The sequence below is a fragment of the Ixodes scapularis genome, unplaced genomic scaffold (genome assembly GCF_016920785.2).
Source record: "Ixodes scapularis isolate PalLabHiFi unplaced genomic scaffold, ASM1692078v2 PGA_scaffold3__209_contigs__length_174095766, whole genome shotgun sequence".
NCBI lineage: Eukaryota > Metazoa > Arthropoda > Arachnida > Ixodida > Ixodidae > Ixodes > Ixodes scapularis.
Window position 1 is genome coordinate 80938687 of NW_024609868.1, and position 19272 is coordinate 80957958.

At 43.9% G+C, this 19272-nt stretch overlaps 1 protein-coding gene across 1 annotated transcript in view; it reads right to left on the minus strand.

The window, feature by feature from the left end:
• Positions 1–15113: 15113 nt before the first annotated feature.
• Positions 15114–19272, minus strand: part of LOC115325487 (ileal sodium/bile acid cotransporter) — a 127532-nt gene continuing 123373 nt past the window's right edge. The window contains exons 5-6 of the mRNA XM_042292507.1: positions 16975–17143; positions 15114–15357 (exon numbers count right to left, since the gene is read on the minus strand). Coding sequence (XP_042148441.1) covers positions 15284–15357; positions 16975–17143 — 243 coding nt within the window. The 3' untranslated portion in view covers positions 15114–15283. The remainder of the gene's footprint in view (positions 15358–16974; positions 17144–19272) is intronic.

The window sequence follows — 19272 nt, forward strand, 5'->3', positions numbered from 1 at the left end:
CATATCATTGTGTGTGCCCAAAAATTTTTCTGGGTGGTGAAAATATTGTGATGTCTGCACAGTGCTCTGAAACGAGAGCTGCGCATGATTGTTAAGCTCCACTAGAGCAGCGTTCACCGTATTGATGTTTCTGTGTCAGAGGCTCACAGCACACCGTCGCGGTTTTACGGTTCTACTGCATTGCAACACATGACCAACCTGTGCCATGGTTACTATAGGCAGATTGAGCTTACACTCTAAAAAAATTTTGTGCGTCAACTTTTACGCACAACACCTCGGAGAGCCAATCACCACAACTTACGGAGACAGCTCAGCGAATGACACTGCCGAAACATACGTTTAGACCAAAAAAAAATGCAGACTAAGTTGTGACATTAGGCAATGCAAAACGTCACGCTTGCATTGCTTAATGCCACAACTCAGACTGCGTTTTTTGGTCTAAACATATGTTTCGGCATTGTCATTCGCTGAGCTGCCTCCGTAAGTTGCGGTGGTTGGCTCTTCGAGTGTTGTGCGAGAAAGCAGACGCACAAGCTTTTTTCTATAGTGTAGCGTAGCCGCAGGCTACTGTATGGTGAGGCATTGCGACTAGAAGTTCTCACTGAAGCATGATTTTCAGTGCGCACAAGGAGCATTGACGTGTGCCTACGATAGCCTGCGGTAACGTTATGCAAGAACTGCATAAGAAAGCCATCGGCATGTTTGGGTTTTTTATTTATTGCTCTGTCAAAATGAATATTCAAATTAATTTATTTGTATACACTATATTGCCACATGAATACCATGTTATTCGCATTGCCGAGACCCGCCTCACCAAAACTGCCCAATCTAAGCACACATTATGATCAGCACACAGACGCTCTTAAAAATACTACAAGAATTTTTTCATTTACCCGTATAATTAGCTGAAAACATGTGTGCGAAATTTGTTTTTCTTTTTTTTGAAGTGTTTGAAAAACACTGATACATTTTCCTCACGTTTTGGCGCATAAAATGCAAACCTATTCCCGATACCAATTGCTCGATCGTGGCTTAATACACCGTTGCGCGAGCAGTTCTCTCCTACTTTCTGCAAAGAATAAACCTTTCGTAGATCGTATTCAAGAACTTTGGACCACTAGAGGGAGCTTCTGCGATACGGCGACCGCAGGACCCGAAATCCGCAGCTTCTACGATCTACGAAAAGTTCCTAATGTAAGGAGACATCCTGGTCCCTTCGCGCAACGCTATTGCAAAGTGGACCACAAGAATTCCTATCTTAATGAACTCGCTTTTTCCATGAAAACTGCATGATGCACGAACACACCGACCAGAAGAAGCAGCACCAGGGCCTACACTCCCTGCTACCGTCTCCGCCGCCGTCCCTGCTCCTCTGGTTCTTCGTTCGTCCATGAGTGGGCGAGCGGCGGGCTGAAGTTGCGAATAGCCATTTCCGTTCGAGGTGCATGACGCTGTTCATTTAGCTTTACTGTACCACGGAAATGCTTAACACGAGAAAGCGACTTCTTTGTGGGTCCATGTCAGCTTAAAGAAGCCATAGGACAATTTTCTTTTTTTCGCTAAATACTACTCAGAATCACTTCCTAACACTAAAGGCCCGTTCACACTCTTGCGACCGAGTACGACTGAGAGAGACGAGATCTCTTACAACTTCTTAAATGTTTCTAGAATGAGGGAACACACTGACATTGTGGCGCCATCTATGCGGTGACCCTAGAACTGCATTTCACAAAAGCGAAGGTTTTGCGGGATTTCCGAGGTCAAATGTGCGTAATACCCATAGAAAGGCTCGTTTATAACATTGACAAAAGCTTTTCGAGCCAAAAAAGAAAGGATATTGCGCGAGAAATAAAAAAAAAAATATGCCGGACCGAAGAGTTTACACTGCTTCCTAATAGATGGCGCCAGTGTGTTCTCTGGTTTAAGAAGTTTTAAGGAACCCAGGTTTAAGAGGTCGCAAGCAGTCGCAAGAGTGTGAACGGGCCTTAATCACGGAATAAACTTGCCTTAGTTGTTCTTTCTAGGCAATGGGCAGCCGGGAAAAATGTTTGAGAAATATGAGCAAATGTTTCATCCCCTGAACTCGGAGCCCGAACAAGTGGCCTTATTGCCTGGTGCCTATCCTATGCCGCTGGGGTTCGCAGAGTAGAAAACGCGTGCTGAGCTCCAGGCATTGTTAGAGTTTGGCTATTCTCATCACTGCAGTGGTTGGACATGAGCCACTACCCAAGTGTTTGCTGAGGCATTGACGGTTACGAGCCGAAGTCGAGCGCCCTCGCAGTTCTCGTATCCAATCCATGAGCCGCGCTCGACTCTCGTCAAGCAAGTGGTTTCAGGTTTCAGTCTCACAATTACGTCATCAAGCTTTGCGAAGGCAAGACTGAAAAAAATTGTCCCCTTTTTATCCTCGCAATTTCATTGTGGCAAAGAATCTTCTGAATCAGTGGTGGTCTATGTGAGTATACTTGGGCCAGACTATGACCAGTACGGCAGATTGCTGAAAAGAGTGGTTTATTGAAAAAGTGCTGATTGGTGCAAAGAGGACACATGAATTAGCATAGAAGGGCCATGAAATGATTTGATTACTTTAAAAAATACTGTTCAGAATGAGTCCTTGGTATTCATAACCTGCAAAATGCACGGTACTTTTTTTCCACACAGCGTCACGTTCGCTGCACAGCTTGTACGTGACCTCATGCTAGAAAAACGGGCCCCACGCCATGCTGGTGATTGACTTCGCACAGTGTGTATGCACTTACTATGGCATAGGATGCCTCTGACGGCTTGGATATGCGCTCAAATGCAGTTTATTTTCAACAAGGGCACCTAGTTTTCGACATCTAACCTTGGAACAATGTGCCAAGCTTATGATGAAAACGTTCAGCCAGTATGTGCAGAATTTTTCACCGTCGATGCAAATGCGCAACGAGCAGAAAGTAACAGTATGCCGCCGATGCAAGATTTCGATGTTAAGGGTTATAGTGTCGGCACATTAAGACTGAATACACCGCTCAAGGTATGTAAATTGTGGGAAACCCCCAATTATTTGACAAGTGGCTCTAAGAGTTGCATAGAGGTTTTTCCAGTAAAGTGGTTCCGATTTTGCAAAGCAAGGGTTGCCATGTCGTGGACGGTACAAGCCAGTGCCCCAGTGGTAGCTTCTCGGCATGCAAGCATCGGGAATCGCCTTCTGCGCTCCAGATGCGACACGCTTGCTCACCCTGCCAGGGAGGTACACTCTAAGCATTGAAACGGTGCAGTGAAGCGAGAGGCAAAGGGCATCCACATCACAAACGGGAAAAGCTGATGCAGGGGCTTGCATGAAAATCAACAATGTTAGGAAAGTGCCATCACTCTCCACTACATAATTTGTTTCACAAACTCCATACTGTGCTACCACATCCCTTCTCTGCCGCCCGTAACTTCTCTTCCTTGACAACTACTCTGCCGTGTGGCATGCTGATGAAATGATCGCCAGCATACATAGCAATAGCTACAGCCGAATGCGGCACAGTTTACCATGGCTCTCGCTCAGTAGTGTCACCTGGGGGAAGGGGGGGGGGGTGCAGATCGCCCTGTAGGCAGCTCTCGGGGGGGGGGGGGGGGGGGGGGGTTGTCGGTGTCGCAAAGGGCCACTGTCCCCGGTGCACTGACCCTAGTGACGCCACTGCTCTCACTGCAAATGACCATTGATGGATGGATGGTTGCAAACTGCTGTACCCTTTATATCGGGCAGTAGCTTGCACCACCTAGCCTTGAAATTAAGAACCAAAAATAGGATTTCTTTCCTTTTCCAATTTGCTTACCCTCTCCAATTTCGTAACTACCAGCAGGACAACCTTGGGGGAATCGGGCAAAAAAAGCTAAAAACTTCAACCCCCGCCTTTTCTTCCCGGCGAGGGAGTCACCAATTTTCCTTTTGTCGAGCCTAGTCGGCATTACCCCGGCACTGTGCCCACTCGAAGACAGGGTGGAGACTTTGGGCCGGACCAGCGCGGGAGGGAGTCCCATTTTTCTTTTGTCCTGGCTATCCCCAGCTGTGTCAGTTGTATGTCATGCAGTTCCGCCTAGATAATTTTTACCAGTATTCTAATCTCTTTGTTATAAAAATGCACTTATCATCCATTCTTCCATTTTTGTCTGCAAACCCCAGTGCTTCGGCTAAATCCGTTGCCCCCTCCGAGAGGGCGGGAGCTAACCCTGTGCTCCTCAACGCCACATGTTCTATTGTCTCGTCTTCCCCTTGGCCTACAGCACACCCCGTATCCATTTCCTCATGCTTTGTTCTGTATGTCCTAGTCTCCATATTCCTGCTCTAGCCTTGAATAACAACGAGCTCCCCAGTGAATTATCATACCAATGTCCCTTCCTTATTTCCTGTTTTCGTCCTTTTACATAGTGGCTGATTTTCCCTTCATTCTTTCCTACCGCATCTTTCTCTCGGCTTCTTTTACTTTATCTTTCACAGAGGTAGCCTGTTCTGCCCCTGCACTTGACTGTCGGCATTTGTATTATAGTTTTCAAACTTTTCATGTATATGTAGATGCTTATTTACCTTTCTAGTCCATCGTGTATCCTCAATTGTGCCCAGTCTTTGTTTGAATTTCAACTTACTGATTGCCTCTCTAGCCTCGAAAGATGTTCAGCCCATGTCTCTCTGCACTCCTTCATTTGGTGCATTCCCATGTGCCCCCAGTGCCAGTCTACCGACGCTCCTCTGTTAAGTTTCTAAGCTCGACTGGACCTTAGATTTCATGCGTAATACCGCATTGCCAAAAGATAACCCCGGCACCATTACTCCTTTCCATATTTCCCTAACAAATTCATACCTATTGTAATTCCATAGTGCCCTATGCTTCATAATTGCTGCATTCCTTTTTTTCTTTCTTTAGCATATTTTCTTGCTGTTCTTCTAAATGTTGTTTTCCTTCATTCAGCCATACCCCTAGGTATTTATACTCCTCTATATGTTCTATTAAAACATCTCGAATGTTCTGTTGGTCCCCCTTCTCATCGTTATAAGCCATTATTCCCGACTTGTTGCTACTGAATTTCAGACCCAGAGAGTCTCCTTCCTCTCCACAGATCTTAATCAGCTCCTGTAACCTATTTTGGCAATCTGATACCAGTAAAATGTTGTCTGCGTAGAACATTCCTGGTATAACCTGGTTTACTTTTCCCCTCTCTCCATATATTACACATCAAAACCTTGATTGCACTCTTCTAATTTCCTTTCCATCCTACTCAGGTATGTCATAAAAAGTAGAGGTGATGAGGGACAACCATGCCAGAGTCCTCTTTTAGAGGCGAAGCTCCTTTGGGTCTAGCCTTGTCCGTCCGGAGTCAGTGCTCACATCAATTGCCATCCCATCTGTCTTCTTAAAAAAAAAGAAAAAATGTTTGCGCAGTCGACAGGATTTGAACCTGTGTTGGGAGACCCGAGTGGATTTCTAGTCCATCGCCTTAACCACTTGGCCGCGACTGTGGGACGAGTAGGGGGCTCTGAGATGTGGTAGTAGCTCAAGAGCTGGGGATGTCATGCATGAAACGTTGCATGTAGCCGCTCAATGTCTATACAGGTGAGTGCGCTGCGGTAAAATGCGTATATAATCGAGTTAAACTTTGCATGCATTGGCTCAACGTTTATAGACGAGAGGGCGCTGCAGTCGAATGCTCAACTGCGTATATAACCACGATCCATAACACACATTCTCTTTCTGACATGGACCGTTGACTTAAGCGGTAGAGATGCGTTCCCACGGCTTCTAGCGGATCCAAGCTGATCCGCTCGAAGAACCACTGGCTCTGCATTTCACCGACCATAAAGCAGTAATAATGAAGTCGAAATGCAACCCGGAACTCAGCACTACCTATGAGCAATAAAAAAAAAATCAGCACCATCAGCACTACCTATGAACAAAATCAGTATCATCAGCACCACCAGAGCTTCGCCCCAATCAACACCACGTGGAGATGCAGTCATTTGTTTTATTTCTGCCAGTTCTGCTATTTCTGCTTCCCATGTTATAACAGCCTTATTATTCGTATATACCTGTTGTAACAGCCTAATCAAATATGCATCTAAATCATACTCTCTCAACTGTACCCAGAGTTTTTCCTGACTCACAGTGTCATACACTTTTAATTTCTAGAAATGTTATTCATGACGGTTTTTACTCATCCGTGCCACCTCTATACATTGAGTGATGATGAATAAGTTATCATCTAACCTTCTATTTTTTTGGAACCCGTTCTGTAGCTCGCCTAAAACGTTTTCTGCCCATTCTTCCATTCTTCTTTTTACTACCTGCATCGTTAGTCTGTTTAGGACCAAAGTTACTGTTATTGGGCAGTATGATGTTATGCTTTCCTTATTTCCCTTGCATTTATATAGTAACCTCATTCTGCTTCGTTTTCAATCATTGGGTACCTTTCCCTTGCTGTTATTTGATCAGTTGCCTACCTTAACTTTAATTTGCTTTTTGTTCATAGTGTCTTGACTATTCTCATTCTGGGCTTCTGCCGTTCCAGCAGGTACTTTACTTTCTGCTCTGTCCAATTCCCCCGTGATCGTCTCAGTTGTCTCGTTAGCATTCTCGTCATGTGCCATGTTGCTGTTTGTGTTCTGTCCAATCGCGTTCGGTTTAAGTTCTGCGAATGTTGCCTCGATTGTTCATCTAATAAATTACCTTGTCTTCTCGGGGCCCTCTAGACTTATCTCCTCTGGTGTGGTCAGTGAACAGTGGAACCCTTCTGTTTTTCTTCCCTTTGCATTAATGTGCTCCCAGAACCTTTTTGCTCATTCCTATAATTTTGGTTTACCTGTATCATCCACTGCACTCCAGCTCTACCCATCTTGGCCTGGTTTAAAGCAGATGCCTCTTTTTATTTCTTGAATAGTGTTCCATTTCGATGCTACCTCAGCGGGTGTGTCGCCCCCCTTCCTGCACCCATCTGCGTTCCTTTGGGGCCTCTTGTCACCCAGTTATGGCTGCCTTAACTCATGTCCCGCCAGCTTTTTGGTGTGCGTTTCCTTCTCCTTCCTCTTTGTTTGTTTTCTAACTTCTCTACCTCTCTTTTAAAAGTGTTTACTAAATCGTCATATTTCCATTCTCTCTCCAATTGTCTGGATACAATAGTGTCAATTCTTTCCGATACTTCTTGTAGTGGGGCATCGTTTAAGGACGATTTACTTTCTCGTTCAAGAACTTGTTTATCTGGTTCTGCTGCACCAAACTTTATTTTAAGCCGCTTCATAAGCTTTTCGTGTCTTCCTCTTCTATTTTCATGTGTCCTAATCTGTTGTACAATTTGCGAGACACTAAACAGGAATCAATTGTTGAGTGTGAATGGTTGTTTTCCCACATTATTTTTCCGTCGCATTTTACTTGGGAGTTAACAAGCACTAGATCAAGAGCATCACAGAATTCTTTTAGCATCCTCCCTGTAGAATGTGTATATCTGTTGAAGTGTTCTAAGTGTGCACTCATGTCTCCTAAGATAATTATTTCCCGATTAGTTCCAATTTCTCCAACATTTTTGAAAATACACAACAAGTGCTGTGCACTCTCCTCTCTTGAATCAGTTCCGGTTTTTAGATATACAAATCCTGTGAGTGCGTCTAAACCTCTGAGATTACCTTTTAGCTACATCTGTTCTCTGCAGCTTTCCCTCATTCTTTCCCAGCCGTTCTATCACTAGTGCTCCCAGTCAACCTCCTGTCCGCTCTACTTCACATTGATTGCATCCCACCCAGAAATAACTTGCTTAGTAGGGTAGTCCCTCCACATCTCCGAGATGCGTCTCTGCCAATCCGTACACTACACAATCTTCACCATTTAATTGCTCTGCAATCTCTTCCCACTTCATTCTATTTCTGCCCCCCCCCCCCTGCATGTTTATAAATCCTAAATTGTGCTGCTTCTTTTTCCTTCTGCAAGGCTTCCTCTTAACCTTTTTATTTGCATTTGAGCCAGCTACCGGAGGGCTCTGCGGGCTCCTAGAAAAGCCTTTGTTATACCGCACATCCTTCGCTCCACCCGCATTGCCGTCAGTTCCTCATAGTAAATGCCGTCTCTGCTGAACGGGGGATTACACTTTCCTGGTATTGCTCCCTGTTCACATCCATGACCTAATATCCATTCTTAGAGCTGCAGTCTCTTGATGGTCCTGTTAGCCTCCTGGACTGCCCTCTCCGTACCTACTCCTCGGCCCCTGACCTCTGGGAGAGTGCACATTACAATGCGCACCACCCCAGAGGTTATGGGTCCCTTCCCCTTCTACCTAGAAGGTCATTCAACCCCCCCCCCCCCCCCCCCCCCCCGAGTCTGTTAGCAATCCCCGCTGCGCTCCTAGACACATCAGAGCTCCCTACCACCAACAACTCGGCCGCCAACACGGTGGTTGCCGGTTCTCAACACCATGTGACGTAGGTGCAACCCATGTATTTCGTAGTTGGGTTTCCTGGTTGTGGATTATGGCATAGCTTGTGTTTAGGTTTCATAATCTTGGTAGCCATTTTAGTGCGCTTGTCGACATCTTGTGTACAGAAAGCCGTAGATTTGGCAGTTGGCTCATTTGTTGTTTCCGTGAGGAGAATATTTTACTAATCTTCATTTGTAATTGGCGACACAAATTGCATGTGTGGCAGCCTTTTGTATTAATGCTAAGTTCCGTCAATATGTGGCATTGGAATATCTTCTCTGTGGGGCTGCATGTGATCAGGCTATATATGACAACATTTGATTGTAGAGTTAGGTTGGCACAAAACATTTATCAAAAAAGAGTGAACCCAAAAATTGAGCTGACCATGATGGAACTAGGGTGAAAAGATTATTTAAATAAAATGTTGAGGTCTGTGTTTCTACCAATGACTCGTTTAAAGCAATCGGCATGTTTGAAAAGTTAGTGATAGACTACCAAAGACAAGGTGTTTTAATGCTATTTAAATGCAGACGACTGATATTGTCTCTCTTCAACCTTGTGCCGAGAGGGACTCCTGTATGTGCGCCTGAACTTTGTGGCAGTCCTTTGCTCCTTAATCGTAGGTGTGGCTCACTTAGTGGTTTATAGGCTACTATAAATCATAAAATGTATTATGCCTCCCTACCCACAAGATTGGTCATTATGGTAGCACCACCTACTGTTGGTGATGTTTACACATAAACCCTGAATTGGAGGAGCTATCCTTGAATAAGAGAAACCCAAGCTATCTACAGCTCTATTATGTGCTGACCCGCAACACAGCCCATAGCAAACTGTCTGCACGGCTGCTGCTGTCTTTGGGAACCGTGTCTCTTGATTCGTTTCCTTGTCAATATCGGTATGGAAGGTATTCACTGGACACCATAATTGAGCACACTGTTTGCTGGCTGTGCTCAAAACGAGCTCACACTTATGGGTTCCCAAGACTGGCAGTCTTAATGGCATGGAACGCACACTGTGAAAGCACCGTGGAAGCTCGCCATCAGCACGCGCCAAGCAACTATGCACTGGGCTATGGCCGCCGGTGCATACTTCCTATTGGGATGTTTCCCAAGTATTCGGGTCATGCACATGTTCCCTGGAAGCTTGGGGAGTTCCATGGATGTGCCCTGTTTTCTTCAATGTGCCGATCTGCGGCGGAAAAATGAACACCCTCAAATTCAAATTAAAATAAACCCCCAAAACACTCAACCCTAGCTGTCGGTGTGGTTCTGGGTTTTCCGAGTTTATTTTTACAGCGAAGCTGTTATACGCTAGGGTCTGGGAAAGAATGCATCCTCACATGTTTACAGAAAACTCCCCATTGGTCGTGGCAAGTATGAATAAATAAAAACAAAAAGGGAGCAACCAGCGCGAGTCAGCCTTCCTCGGCATTACGGTATTAGGTAGGGCCTGATCCCTTGTTATCATATCTAGGCATCGTCTTCAAGGTCGTCCTAGAAGTCGTCCTTGAGGTTGTCTGAGAAATCGTCCTAGGCGGGGTCCTCGAGGTCGTCGTCCTTAAAGCCGTCCTCAAGGTCGTCCGAGGCGTCGTCCTTGAGGTCGCCCTAGAAGTCGTCCTTGAGCTCGTCCTATAGTCTGTTACAAGTCAAGAAGGTAAGAGAAGCTCCTCCCACAAGCGTGATGCGCCCGTTTCAAATCCCTCCAAAGTCGAAAGAATAGTTCACTGGAAACACCCCTTGTTCCTCTTCAATGGATAGATATTGGCTAGAGTGATGCCAACTTGTCTCCGAACCCGCTTTTTAAGAAAGCTACCTTTGTATTCATTGGAGAGGGGACCGAGCCCCTGAAAGTAGCCTTTGTATCCATCGGAGGGGGAACCTAACCCCCGAAAGGTCGTATTTGTTTCCATCGGAGGGGGAAAACTCTTATCTCCCTCTCGTGGCTTCCACAACGCCAAGTCAGTCGAAAGATAATGCAAATATTTACAGGAAGGCAAGACCCTCCTCCCGTGTTGGCTGCAACTTCTTGGAAACGATGGGACGCTATTGGATGCGGAGGTGGCGGAGGGATATAATGAGTCCCTTTGAGGGGCATTTGTTGCTACCTTCTTGACCTGTAACTTACTATAGACGTCGTCCTCTAGGCGGCGTCTTGGAGGTCGTCCTAGACGTCATCCTCAAGGTTGTCCTAGAGGACGATGTCTAGGACGACCTCAAAGATGACGCCTAGAGAACGGTCCTTGAGGTCGTCCTAGACGTCGTCCCCAAGGCATCGTCCTAGACGTCGTAAAGATAATAGCTTCGCTGGTCCTCCATCTTCATGTGAAATGGAAGGGCTCTACATATTTTTATTGCAACTTTGGCCAAGCCTTACCTTGATAAATTCCCAGTTCCCATAAATGCATCAAAAGACACAGAAAGCATTTTTAATTAGGCACAGCATTTACAAGAAATTAGGAAATATAGCTTCCACTGTGTCCTCCTCCTCCATGCAAGAGCTCCAAAACCATAACTAGAGTCCTGTATATTCGCGAATTTCCCGCAGATCATCCGGAGATATCCGCAGTAAACTGGCGGATGTGGATAAAAACTAATCATATTTGGCGGATTGTGGATCCGCCAAATATGATTTATCGGATGCCCCGGCTGGCATCCGATAAAAGGTGTCAATCAGGGAGAAAATTGTTCTTTATGTTAAGAAAGGTTTGATTCTCCCCAAAGATTGCTTTAAACGTTTTATCTCGCCAAAAATGCTGTCCCTAGAAAAAGTAAAGAATGCAGGAGCATCAGTCGTCCCGGGAAAGCGTGTTCTTGTTTGTCAGGGAAAGAGCGGAAAACATACTTTGGGGGGGCAAAGATAACCTAAAACGTACAAACTACAAGATGGTAGAAGCCTGCAAGTGGGTTTTTGCCTATAAATAGATTGAGGAGACTGAATTCAATCCTCTGGAGTGGTGGAACTTGAGCCAACACGAGTTTCCGCACCTCATTCGTGTAGTGCAGATCGTGGTGCATCAAGTGCACCAACGAAGAAAGACTTCTCATTAGTGGAACTTGTTTGAATCCATCCATATTGACAATATTCCCTTTCGTCTACACAGCAACCTCGACAAGTGAAGCATTGCTTGTGTGAGAGTAATTTTTTTTTTGCCAGCTGGCACTGAGTTGCTCTTAAGTATATGGCTCCGAGCGTGCCGTTGAGGGATAGTGTTTAAAGCTGAAACCGATAGGAGGTACTGCCTATTCAATAATAAAACAAATCACCAAGGAGAGCGAAGCTGGCAGAAGAGTGTGAAGAGGGAGCTTCTGGTAAACCCCCGAACGGTGTGCCGTTTTACTAGTGAAACGTCGGCGCGCTGTTCTGAGGTTTACAGGAGCTCCCTCTTCACATTATTGAGTATTGCGATATTTTCCCAGTGCTGTAGCCTGTACTCATGCCTTATTACGTATACACACGAGTACTTTGCTGTGGTGAGTGAGCACCCTTCCTCTTCCACTTTTTTATTGTTTGGCCTAAATAAAAGCACATAGGTAGTGTTATTAGTCTGTCCTTTAATTTTTTATAAACAAAAAGGAGAAAGTGTCACTGACCCCCAAGACAACCTGATAACTGCGATAATCGTTTCGGCGATGCAAAGTGTCTCTTGAAGGGTGATCGTTTATTTTATAAATATGATAAAAGAGGATAAGATAACATAGCTTTCACCATATTCTGACACGGACATATCTTTCTACAAAGGTGAGCAGACGGCTTATAAGGTAGCATTCAGATGCTTTTTTTTAGTTCTTATTTCTGCTTGATTTCATTATGTAAAATGGATGCACGGATTGAGGGTCGGATGTGGTTTGGATGCAGGTACAAACTCTGCAGATGCGGATACAATTATTGTAAGAACATTCCGGATGCGGTTCGGATGCGCATACGAAGTCTGCAGATGCGGATGATCAAACTGTTATCCGTGCAGTGCTCTAACCATGACAGTGGTTTCTGTTGTGACAAAGGTGGGAAAAAAATATAATTTAGATTAATTTGATTTAAAACACTATCTATAAAATAGGAATTCTTTACTATTAAGACATTTTTTTAAACATGGCATATTGATCAACCCATCCAACCACTGAAAACAATAGATAAGGAAAAATGTCTGTAAACTTAACTATAGTTTCATTAACAACCTTTTATTGAATACACTCCCGGGGTCCCCCCCCCCCCCCCCCCCCTCCTCTCTAATCGTAGTAGAACAAAAACAACTTTATTTTTTTAGGTAGTGAAAAAGCTTCATTAGATTTTTTTTATGTACTGATTTGCTTGTAGGACATGCTTTTCTAATTGTCGTTTTTTTTTTTTTTCATTCTTATTTACTTGCAATAGAACGTTACGGAACTGACAACTAAGTTGAAGGTAGATAGATAGCTCACCGTTTCGATTTTCTCAGAAAATTGTTGCATTGTGCTGATGTTCAGGCTGATGTAAATTTTTCTTGCTTGATTATTTTTTCATTTAAGTACAAAACAAATGAACATAGAAAGAATTAAATTATAGACAAACAGTGAATAAAAAGATATTTATATATATTTGTGGTTATTTTTCGGAAAAGGTTTGATTTAAATTGTAGTTAAACTGGTCCGATTTAATTGTGATCATCTTGATTTTTATTCTCCCCTGGTTGCGACCCAAAGGTACAGCAATATTGATCCAACATCTTGAACAAAAGTTCATGATAAACACCTGTCTTTTAATTGTCGAGATTACAGGGAAGAGTGTATTAACCAAAAGTCCCGAAGCCTAGTTACGTGGTATTACGGTAGTGCACCAAGTAGCCGCTAACCCACGGAGAACACGGCAAGGTCATGCCTCATGCTGCAACACTTTGTGGAACATCACAAACATGTATTTGCAGGTTGCATTGGCAACGAGTCCCACTACAGTCGGCGAGAGGGCGAGAAGAACAGGGAGCTAGGTCCACATAGAAAATTATCTCATGAAAGCTTAATTGGTGCATTGTGTTGGGCTTTCAGACATTTCAGTCTTTTGTGGGGCTGGTTATAGGGAAATCTTATGCCAACAATACAACATCTGTTATTATGTCGAACAAGTTTTGCGAAAGAGACACTGAAGAGAAAGGTGAGCTTTTATCCTTGAAGTCACACTGCCGCAAAGAAGCTTCTTGGCCAGTTGTGTTTTAAAAGAGTCTACATTCATAACACTATAGTGCCAGTAAGCTCCTGTAAAGCAAGCAAGAAACACTCCGACCCAGTACCGTTACATGGCAACTTGAATACTTTATTCTAGAGACCATTACTTTTGCTACACTGCTGCTTTAGATAGAAAATGTGCACACTATGTTCTACCGCTCCCCCTATCAAGCAACATTTTTTTAAAAATTATCGCCGTCCAAACTTGGTAATATTATTTCTTTATTGGTTGAAAGAGCGGGATGTGTCTATTGTATCGCACACATTTCAGTTACAGAATTCACAATAGTTGACATCTTGATTTGCTGCATACAATCATAGAGTGGTGTCTTTGTCTTTGGTTTAGTATTGCTTCTCTGCTACCATCCTTTTATGGAAGGTTTATTTTCTCATACCTGCACATGAGTTCAGTCTGTCTCTAACATTTTGAAATAATTCACTTGAATCGTATGGCTGAGATAATGTCTGACAGGCAGGGATGCTGAGCTCGCTTTATTCAGTTCTGCATGACTTTTGGGCAGAGGGAACAAGCCTGGCCTGATTGGGCCAATTGGTTTAGGCTGCATTATCACATTTCCCTCTCCTCAGAAGGACATGGAATCCCTTGCCAATGTTTCTTTGCCATGCACAGTGAAAGGTATTCTATATTGTTAGAGACTCAACACACTATGCTCTATTCCTCTACATTTATGAATCAAGAGTTGAACTTGACGCAGTGTAGACGTAGGCTTTTGCAAATAATGCTCAAGAGTTCAGTATTCTTGCTATACGTAGGTGTATCAGAAAGTAAGGTACACTTTTGAATAAAACACCGAAATACCTGAATAGATGTACTCGCATCCTGCATGCTCGTCTAAATATTCAACCTTAATTTCATTAATCGTTCAACATAGCCACTTTGGAACATGTGATGAACTTCTTCATGCCCATACTGAAGTCCCTCTTGTTTTGGGCAATCAGTTCTGTAGTACAGTCAGTTTTCACGGGCTCATTGGTTTGGAGTCTGTCCACTAAACTCGTTTTTCATTGTACAAAAAAAAAGTTAGTTTCTTACGGATATGTCGGGCCTGTACCGTGGGTGTTTCCACACCTCCCACTAGGATTCTTGCGGCAGTCCTTTGTGAAAACGGGTCCAGAACTGGTTGCACGAAACTGGATGGGACCTTTTTTTTTACACTTTTTAGGCAACTATGTGTATAAATGAATAAAGGTTGTGCCTTTAAATGAAGATACACGATGAGAGTGTATTTTTATTTTTGTGTTTTAGTCAAAAGTGTAACTTACCTTTTGATGTGCCCCCATATGCATAGCTATCAGATCACTTTTACGCTGTTGTCAGCTTCAGCGTAATTTCTGCTTTAAACTCCATGATTACGTACGTATTCAGGTGCAATTCTGTGGCAGTGATTGTGGGAGGTGTGAGAAATGAGACACTGGAGCACAGGCACAAATTGCCTGTGTACGCATATAACTCAGCTTTGAGTAAAGATGATCGGCATTGAACCATTCATATCCTTTCCTGACATTCCACAGCTGGCATTTATGTAAGTTCTACCAAGCCTGGGCTGTCAGAAGGGCCACCTGGGTTCATTGTAAAAGGTCCCTGACACTACAAGAAGCGAGCTCCGCTTGGCAAGAATTGTCTCGATGGCTAGGTACCATCAGTTTTGAAATGTAGGGTTGAATACGCCATGGCCGATGATGCGATGATCACCAAGCTGTGCCTTCTCATTTTCTGAAACGGGAAGATGGAAAGAAATATATCGTTAGTTGGGGGAGCATATCAATTTGCCATGCAAACTCACATGTACTATGCCGTGTTTTGAATCCAGGTACCTAGAGTACCTTGTGGATTCCTCTATACTTCATCTATAATTCATGGAACGTCCGTTCCGTGGTTTTACTTTGTACAGTAGTAAGTTGAAGTGGTTCCACTTAGTGGATAGCAATGTCACCGAAATTGCATGCAGTTCTAAGCTAAATATACCGAAATCTGACGTGCCTGCAACATTTAGTCATTTTGACAGTGATCTTATAAATTTACTCAGATTTGTGACATGGTCACATACACTAATTCAACAAATTACTTTCTCCAACACTAAGAAAGAGAAGGAAAATGGCTACATCATGATAGAAATGTAGTGAATAAATAATATAAAGTGACAAAATATATTTTAATACATTGGTTCTAATTTTGTGACTTCAGGAAAGAGTCTAATTCTACTTCAGGAAGAAAGTTAGTCTAGCGTGCAGACATTCCAAAATTCTGCCCCAAAATTAATTTTCTTCTGGAGAAACATTTCTGTAAAAATATTTCTTTGTTTATGTGTCGGTTTTTTAGGTTACACATTCTCTCCACTTGTCTTGTAATGATATGAGCACCCCCTGCTGTCCAAATATGTTGTGTGGTTTTTACTCTACAATATTAATAATTTATTTATGATAGTAAATACTATTTTATTTACTCGAATAGAGGTCGACCATGAATATAGGTCGAACCCTATACTAAAAAACCTGCTAAAATTAATAAAAAATATATTTATTTAAACATTGATTGACACCGATTTAAAAAAAAATTGTACAAACTTTTTTTTTTTTAACATTATGCTTACACTTAGTTATTCTAGTTAAAACGAACTTGTCGATCGCAGTGATCACGTCATCGTCCGAACTTCCAGAATCACACCCCTCCGAACCATTAGTATTCATGCTACACCTCTCGCGTCCAGCCTCACCGCTTCGCACCCGCAGCTCTCACGTGAGGCTTCGCTGCTCTGCATCGGGGCGTGCGCATTAAGCTTCACTGCTCCGCACCAGCGGCTCGAGCGGGGAAGCCTCATTGGTTGCTCAAGGTTTCGGGAAAGTTTTCTCACAATAGACCAATCTCATGAAGCATCCCACGCCGCCATATCTATAGTTCACAGGGGACAGGTGCATGGTTCGTGCCGCCTGGTGCTCTGTTTGCACAAAGCTCCAGCAGGGTTGTCGCGCGTGCAGAAAGGCTACAGTTCTCATGATCCATTCCAGCAGCGGCGGTGCAAGGAAGCAAACTGGTCGGATCGGTCTATTACAAGTCGAGGTTATTTGGTCACGATTATAAGTGAGCCCCTAACTTCAAAACAACGTTTACTAACAACAAAAACGTCGACCTATACTTAAATAAATACGGTACTTTCAGGCTTGAACCAAGTGTGGATGCACTTGTTTTTCTACTTCATAATTAGCAGCCACAAAACATCACGTCAAAGCGAAACAGTTTGCAATAACAATAATTTGTTTTGCCAATTGTACAGATTGGTGGTGTTTTTTTTTTTTCTATTTGAAAAAAAGGAAGAAAAGATAAGAAGCTTGCCTTTCTTGTCGACCACCGACTGGACGGTGTTGCAGCTATCGGTAAGGTCGTGGGATTTGGATCGAGAGCAATGCTTGTTGTAGAAGTGGTACGTCACGCAAATCAAAAAGCTCAAAAAGCTCATGGAGAATGCGTAGAGCCACGGAAACACCAAGGCTTTCTTCTGGTCCTGTGGAAACGAAAGGAACAGCATTATCAGCACTTCCGTGAATTCTGCTCGTTGTACATATTGCCGCTTGCTGGCATGGTGTGGCTGAGTTTGTAAGAAAGGGGTCTGAACCCTGGTGGTCTAGTTTTCGTTTTACCTACCGGTGCTCTTTCGGATTTATTTCAGTAGTGTCTTGGGCTGTACCGCGGATACTCGCCTAAAACATTCTTGGCAACGTAACTCGTATAAAAAAATTGAGACGTTTACAAATCTAATGTATAAAGTGCAGCTCTTGATGTATTTTGATCTTGCTATATACCGTGACTGCAGGGTACGCAGGAGGAGGAAGGGGTACGAAGGAGGAGGGGAGGGACCCCCCCCCTCCTCCTCCTCTTCCATAACCTCCCTTTTCCCAGTTTCCCAGCTAAATTTAGCTGGAAAATTAACGCCACATGACCTCAACACCAATTCAATTTCCCCGCTAAATGTAGCGGGGAAAACGACGTGTCATGACTTTGTGTCACATCACCTATGAACAAGTTCAGTTTCTCCACTAGATTTAGCGTGAAAATTGACGGGACAGGACCTCAACACTAATTCGATTCCCCGCTTAATTTAGCAGGGAAACTAATCGGTGTTGAGGTCATATGACGTCTGTTTTACCGCTAATTTTAGCGGGGAAACTGAATGCGCAGGGTTGCATTATGGGACTTTACAGACCTACACACCAACTGAGTTTCTTTGCTAAATTTAGCGGGGAATTGATTTGGTGTATGGGTCTGTGGCGTCCCATAATGCAATGCGCGCGGTTATGCCGACGGCGAAGGCGTAACCGCATGGCTGGGTCAACTGGGTCGCCGCACCGACTCGGATGATGTACTGTGGTCGATGATATGAGCTGGAATGTGCAAGCCGCGACCAGGCAGTACAAACTGTGGTACAAAACACGCAGTCTAGTGGCTACTATGCGCGCGTCGAAGGGTGGGAAGGCATTGTCTACAAATTTAAAAACCGCCGCTGCGGCCCTGACGCTTTGCTTGCTCCGCTACTTCCAGGTGGTACGGTCTGTACTACCTGGTCGATACTCGCACATTCCAGCATATCGCCAGCAACTGTAAGTCGTACGATGCCCCTTTTGTTCTAGTTTTGGACAAAGGTCGCCCGGGTAAACGCTCATTTTCAGTTTTACACTCGATTACCTTTTTTTTTGTTGTTGGTGACGATATAGCCTAGCCACAGCAGCCTTAGGACTGGTGATTGATGAGATATAAAGAACGGGAATTTTAATTTCCCGACCGGGTTTCTCTATTTTCAGTCCGATGTGAGTTACTGAGTTCAAAAATAAATTCGGCTAAAAATGTTGAGGGATTTTATTTAGGAGATATATTACATGAAGGAACAAAGAAGACTGAACTTCACTGTGAACCATGGTGCACATCAATGCGCTTTGGCTACACGGCATCCGCACAAAAAGCGCAAAGACTCTTCCGATGGATACGAGAAAGCCAACAGCTGTCATGTTCACATGTTTCGAACATCTCGTATTTACACATTGCCAAAAGCGTTTCAGGGAAAAATATAGCACATTTGACTCTTCCCGCGTTTTGTTGAGTGCGCTTCACTACGAAACACCCGCGCTGTTTGTGCAGAGCCCATCGGCATTCGCCGGCAGCCCACAGACCCGCCTCCTGGTGGTGCTGGGCTTTTGACTCTGTCGCTGAAAACATTTTGTAAAACCTGTGAAACTTTTTAAAACAAATAATGACTTAGCGAAGGAACTCCCTGCTTGCAGAAATTTGCCCGTCCGTCTCCCCGTGCGTCCGTACATACAATGAATCCAACAAATCCCGAACTTCCTGGTCCGCAGCCCTACCTCTGCGCCAGCTGTACGGCTTTTTACGTGCGCCGGCTAATGTGTATGCCCATTTACAAGTTACCACGTATTGGTACACTCCGCATGGTGATTCAGAGGAGGGTGATGGTGATTAACCTGGAAACGAATATTTAATGTCATCTAAACAAATTGAAACGATTGCATTCTAAAGGATGCATTCCATGAGGATTTTCAAAATAAAGGTAACTACCTTTTTTTTTCTTTTTTTTTTTAGCCGGTTTTTGCAAAGTCTTTTGATGGACTTACCTCACAAGCG